The sequence below is a fragment of the Desmodus rotundus genome, chromosome 4 (genome assembly GCF_022682495.2).
Source record: "Desmodus rotundus isolate HL8 chromosome 4, HLdesRot8A.1, whole genome shotgun sequence".
Classification (NCBI taxonomy): domain Eukaryota; kingdom Metazoa; phylum Chordata; class Mammalia; order Chiroptera; family Phyllostomidae; genus Desmodus; species Desmodus rotundus.
The window spans coordinates 19983196-19989494 of record NC_071390.1 but is presented as its reverse complement, the minus strand read 5'-3'; the positions used below and the strand labels follow the sequence as shown (position 1 = coordinate 19989494).

Below are 6299 nucleotides of genomic sequence, written 5' to 3'. Positions count from 1 at the left end.
AACCCAGCATAGTAACGGAAGTGGGGCTTTGCGCCCGCCCACGCTTCCGGAAGAGCAACATTGTGCTTTGGACCGACAGGTCTCCGCGTGTGTGAAGTCAGTGGCGCGGCCTCCGAGGTTGAGACCGGCCGGCGTCGCGAAGCTGGTGAGCGAGGGCAGAGGACGGACACTTTGTAGCTGCCAGGTCTGTCCAAGGGCTAGGTCCCCCGGGTCTCTACCGTGCTCCCCGAATGCTGGGTGAGTGATTCTACCACCCCAGCCCGGCTCAGAAGCCGACTGTGCACGAGTGGCTCCTGTAACATCAGGCTCTGTCCCCGGAAAGCAGCTCAAGTCCCCTCTTTGCCTCTGGATCGCCTATCTCTATTGTCTGAAATGAGATTAAGGATCAACTTGTCAGCAAACTAGACTCTGCACTTGCCTGTTTCTAGGAGACATACATCCTTTCCCGATCCTTGGCTCCCTCTCCGTCGTCACCTCTGCTACAATCTCAAGCCTTTACAGGTTCTTACTCCCAAGGCTCTCAAGACCAAACCCTCCTATCTGACGTCCTCACTTCTACCTCCCTTATACTTGGCTCTCATGGTTTCTCGATTGTTGTACTGCAGTTGAATCCTACCCGGCTTACCTTCCTTCAGTCTGTCTCTCTTCGTGTTCAATCCGTAGCCTGCAGTATATTTTTCTTGATTACTGTTCTGTTTTTTCCAACTTTAGCAATCATTCTAATTCTAACTACATAACTCTCTGCCTAACACTTAAGTAATCATATCTAACTGATCTTCCCAAAAAAGCCTAATCTGTCTTTTAAAGTTTAACTCCAATTATTATGCCTTATTTGCCTTGTGGTCTAGTTGAACAGCCCTTTGGAGAAAGGTAACAGTAGGCTTTTGAGTAATTGTTTGACAGACAAATTGCTGGTGCTCATTGAAATAATTGGCTTTTCCTGTTTCCATGCTTTTTTCTCACATTCCTTCTGCTTTTCCCTTTCTACCTATGAAAATTCCATTCATCTTTAACATTTAGCCCCAAAACATCTTCTTTAGGACGCTTGCATCCTTTACTGAAGTTTCATCACTTCCTACATTAATAGTGTATAATCTGATTTGTATTTTAAATTATTTGCATGCTTGTTGTATCTTCTTAAAGTGTTCATGTTCTTTGAAGGTAGGGGGTGATTTATTCAGTTGTGTATTTCTGCCTTAAATGTAGCTGCTTAATGATACTTACTACATCGAATCTCTAACTTCTTTCCTTGGAGCAAAGCATGTGGATTTGTGATTGGAAGGAGAGACCTTTGGGAAGATGAAATGTGGATTATCTGGGACTTGGCATCAAACCATCTATTCCTTGGTCCTGAATGCTGTCTAGCACATTGGTGCTAGAAGGCTCTATCTCTTGCCCATTGATCACAGCCTTTAGGAATTCTGACACCAAAGTCACACGTCCTGGTAACTCTTGCATTGTTTTTAGGAGACGCAAACATGACAACCATGGAAGAAAGCTTCCCCCGTGGGGGCACAAGAAAGACCCACAAATCAGAGAAAGCTTTTGAGCGTTCAGTTGAACAAGACAATTTATTTGATGTAAGTGGTATGCTTGTTTGGTAAGAGTCACTAAACACTTCCTCTCTAATATTGTTGGGAACAATGAGTCCTGTTTGAGAATTGTGTGATTTTTCAGATTTGTTTGTTTTTGAAGTCTGCGTTTGTAAATTGAATGTTAGCGAGTTCATACCACCACATGACTATACCTTTTGAAACATGGCACTTGATATTTGAGTTTGCAGTGCTCTTGTTCCTTATTCTTAGGAACTTTGTGCCATGTTGATACAGGATGGAGAGAAAGTATTAGATCATCAGGGTCCTTGCCACCATGTATAATCGTCAGAATTTGCATTAGAACTCATGGTTTTCACCTATGGCAGCTGTGCTCTAAGTGCTGGAGGGAAGGGGACTAGCATTTGATTACATGGCTTTATGTCTATTTTAGGTAATTTTCCCAACTGTGCTATGAAATAGAGTTCTATGTATGGTGAGGAACTGAGGCTAAGAGAGGTTATATAATTTAGCTGAAACCACACAGCTCGTTATGGTGGAATTGGGAGTTTAACCTGGTCTTCCTGACTCTACTTCCCATTCATGCATTGTTCCAAATTGCTTCTTATTTTGGGGGCCCCCAGCATCCATCCTAAGTCAAGGGGGAAAGAATGCTGGAGAGAAGGGGCTTTTGAGAACACAGAGGGCAAATTTTGGGCAAGGGGAGCATTGGGGGCAAATTGGGAGAGTTGGGATTGAAGTAGGAATTAAAGGAACATTTGGGAGTGGGGTGGAGTGGAGGAATAATGGAGCAAGGTGACAGATGACTTGAAATTGGAGGGAAAGGCCAAGATTGCTTCTTTTCATTCTTTGGAACTTTTTTCCCCCCTTTAGATTTCTGCTGAAGAGAAATCCACCAAAAGGAAAAAGAGCCAGACAGGGCCAGCAAAATCAAAAAAGCTGAAAATCGAAAAGAGGGAAAGCAGCAAGTCTGTGAAAGAAAAGTTTGAAATCCTTAGTATTGAGGTTTGTTAAAGTTTGGTTTTATTTTAAACAAAGTACCTGGGTGGCTTAAGTTTGTGTATGTTGTTCTTTCCTTTTGCTTCCTTTTCCTCTTCATTCCTTTCATTCATGTGTGTGTGTATTTCGCTTGTGTGTATAGAGATTCTTGCAGTTTGTGCTCACAATTGAGCATCATTTCATTCTATTATTAACTAATGCCTGGGATCATGTATTTTTTGTTTGTTTGTTTGTTTTTCTTTTTAGTTCATCCCGTCCCTACCGCCAGGGACTTGTGTTTCAGTAAATGTGTAGATTAGAACTGGCAATGACTTTAGCAGGCATGCTCCCATTCCCTCGTGTTCATAGTCACACGGAGCTGAGTGGGTGGTTGCACTGTTAGATCTGGCCTCCGTGCTCAGGACTGCCATTGTCTCCACTGGCCTCCGTCCTTCATTTTGTTGCCTATCAGGCATTTGAGATTGGAATAAAGTACAAGGTTAAAGTGCCCTCCAGCACTCTAGTGCCATTAACACTGTTGTATAATTTCCACCTTTTATGGTGCTCAGTCGGCTGTTTATGTGCATTCACCTCTGTGTATATATGTCAGAGTTGAGACTAGAAGCCATACCCCTCCCCAACCTTCCCATTCATTGTTCTCTTCCCTATTGTACTGATTTCACCTTTTCTCTTCTAGTCCCTGTGTGAGGGGATGCGGATGTTGGGTTGTGTGAAAGAAGTGAATGAACTGGAACTGGTGATTAGTCTCCCCAATGGTCTCCAGGGGTTTGTGCAAGTAACTGAAATCTGTGATGCTTACACCAAAAAGCTGAATGAGCAGGTGGCGCAAGAAGAACCTCTGAAGGTAAGGAAAATAAGTGGTGTACGAATAAATATAAGATTACAAGTTTGCTGAGAGCTAAGAAGGAAAATTGCCATGAGAGTTTATAATAGTTTTTTTGTTGTTGTTGTTGTTTTTAAATAAGGGAATTTTGACTTAGCCCAGGGAGCCAGGAAGGGATGCTTGAGCTGAGATCCGAAGGCTGAGGCTGTACTAGATAAAGAAGGAAGGGAGTCCAGGCAGAAAGAGTGTGGTGTGTAGCAGAGAGAAGTGGCTAGAGAGAGGCAGCAAGGGAGAGTGGTGTGGGATGCGCCTGGAGTGCGGGGTGGGGGCCAGACCGTGTGAAGGATTGGTTTTTCATTCTAGAATTAATGACAAGTTCTTGACAGCTTCTCACTGGGGTGGGTGACAGGTAGACAGCATAGGGAGTAAATTGGAGAGGCAAGAGTAGTTGCCTAGAGACCAGTGGGAGGCCATTATTGTAGTCCAGGCGCTGAGATTGACGGCAGTGTGGGTTCAGGATTTACTGAGGGCTGAGGAGGTAAAGTCGGGGCTCAGTGATGTGGTGGGTGTGGGTGGTGAGGCGGAAGTATCAGGAATGAGTCCTAGGTTTCTACTGTCCAGGATTTGACGGATGGCCATGGCTTTCTGAGATAGGAAATCCTAGAAGGGGACCTGGATTGTGAGAGATGATTGCGATTTGCTTTTTGCTGTGTTGAGTGTGAGTCGAGGAAACAAAAATGCGTGAGCCTTCTTTGTGCAGGTGGTAACTGAAGCTATGAAAGGATAAGTAGTTGCCCACGGGGAGCAACTACAGTCAGAAGAGACGAAAGACTGACCCGCGAGTCGGCACCGTGTTTTAGGCGCTGCATGAAAGGAGAGTTGCCGTCAGAGCGGAAGGAGGGCCAGACAGATAGCGAGAACCAAAGGGTCTTGAAAGCCGGAGAGGGAATGGTTTAATGAAGGAAGGAGCAGTCTCCAGTGTTACATTCCTTTTTAAAGTCACTTAAGAGAAGGGCTGCGAAATGGACTGTTGGATTTAGCGACTTCACTGGGAGATAAATAGAGTGAGGGGTGGAATGCAGATTGCAGTAAGCGGAAGAGCAAGTAGGAGATGAAGAAGTGGGCCAATAAATATAGACAACTCTTCTTTTCAGTTAAGTGTAGTTGGTATACAATATCATAATAGTTATTTGCTTTCAGGTATACAGTATAGTGATTCGACATTTTTATACCTTACAGTGGGATCACCCTACTAATTCTAATTATCTGTCACTGTGCAAACTTACCACAATACTATTGACTGTGTTCCCCTTTACTTTTTTCACTCATCCCTGACCCTCATCTCCTTGGCAACCATCCCTTTAGTCTTTGTAGACAACTTTATTTTAGTTAAATTTTTTTTTGAGGGAGAGAGAAGAAAGGATGGGGGGCCGTGGGAAGAGAGAGAGAGGACCATCAATTTGTTGTTCCACTTATCTGTGCATCTGTTGGTTGATTCTGGTTTATGCCCTGATGGGGGACTGGGCCCAGCCTTGCATATTGGGATGGCACTTGAACCAGCTGACCTACCTGGCTAGGGTCTTCAGACAACTCTTTTGACCAGTCATTATGACAATATTTTGACGAGATACTTGGAGGCTTTACGCTGAAATTCAAGACTGATTTGGCCACAGACCCATCTTCCTTTGTGGATGAGCAGTTACTGTCTTCATTGCCTCTTGGGTTCTTGGGAAATCGTTGATCCACTGGGCAGTGGGTTCTTGGTTGAGGGGAAGGATATGTATCAGGACGGGCTTTCTCATTTGTGTCATGCAGGACCTGGCCAGCTTGCCTGAACTCTTCTCTCCTGGGATGCTGGTGAGATGTGTGGTGAGCAGTCTGGGCATCACAGAGAAAGGCAGAAAGAGTGTCAAGCTATCTCTGAACCCCAAAAATGTCAACAAAGTGCTGAGTGCAGAAGCCCTGAAGCCCGGCATGGTGCGTATCTGGGTTCAGGGAAGAGGAGCTGGCAACATGCCTCCTCCCTGCCCTGCCTGGTCTCCTAGGGAGTGTCTCGATCACCTTTTACTTTCAGCTTACCTGTTACACCCAGGGGTGGGTCTTTTCCTGCTGGTGCTTTGGATACTTACTGGAAATGGAAGACCTGGGAACCTAATCATTTTACCCTGGAGGGGAGAAAAGGAAAGCAAGTCAAAGATACGCTGGTAGGGGGGAAAAAGCATCCAAGGAGCCTTAGCTGGGGACTTGCTGTTGGTGAGAAGGAGTTCCCAGAAATGCCTTTCTTACCCAGACTTCCTCACAGGTTTTTTCAAAGGCCGTCTAGCATTTGTGGGGAATGCTTGAGGGCTGCTCTCCAAGAGCAAGAGACAGAGTAGACAGGGCAATTTGTCTATCGTCTGCTAGTGGGCAGCCCACCACCAATCCTCTCCATCCTAAAATTAGTCCCAGCTCAGAGCCTCCAAGTCCAGTAGGTATAAAACATTTAGATAAACTGTACTCATTCAAGTACTCTTGTAATTAAGAGGGAGGAGATCAACATGACCTTGTAATGTTTGGGCAGAAGCAGCGGATGTTGAGTCTGGCCCTGAAAGTTAGGTAGAAAGGGGAATAAAAGGAAGCCAAGTTTTGGGAAATTGACAAGTGTGGAGAGCCTGCTACATGACAGGTGCAGTTTTAGACACTTTATTTGAAGAAATTCTCACAGGAACCGTGTGAGGCAGGTAAATACCCCTCTTGTTCATTTGAGAAAACGGAATCAGAGGAGCTGAAGTAGCTCTTGCCAAAGACCAGATAGTAAGTGTCAGAGCCTGATTTGAATGCTGCTCTGCTTCCCATGAAGCGTAAAGGAAGTTGGCAAGATTTTTTTTTTCTTTTTGGTCTTGGAGGTAGTTAGAAAAGGTAAGAGGATAGAAAGAAGGGTAGTT

At 44.8% G+C, this 6299-nt stretch overlaps 1 protein-coding gene across 3 annotated transcripts in view; it reads left to right on the top strand.

Annotated features, from left to right (window-relative positions):
• The first annotated feature begins 28 nt into the window (after window positions 1-28).
• The window catches only part of PDCD11 (programmed cell death 11), a 40069-nt gene continuing 33798 nt past the window's right edge, over window positions 29-6299 (top strand). Inside the window, exons 1-5 of one of the 3 annotated variants that reach the window (XM_024555663.3) lie at window positions 29-145; window positions 1468-1580; window positions 2427-2558; window positions 3229-3396; window positions 5191-5352. In XM_024555663.3, coding sequence (XP_024411431.2) covers window positions 1479-1580; window positions 2427-2558; window positions 3229-3396; window positions 5191-5352 — 564 coding nt within the window. In that variant the 5' untranslated portion in view covers window positions 29-145; window positions 1468-1478. Of the gene's footprint in view, window positions 238-1467; window positions 1581-2426; window positions 2559-3228; window positions 3397-5190; window positions 5353-6299 lie in introns of all 3 variants that reach the window. The other 2 variants (XM_024555664.3, XM_045191492.2) reach the window with 2 other exon arrangements.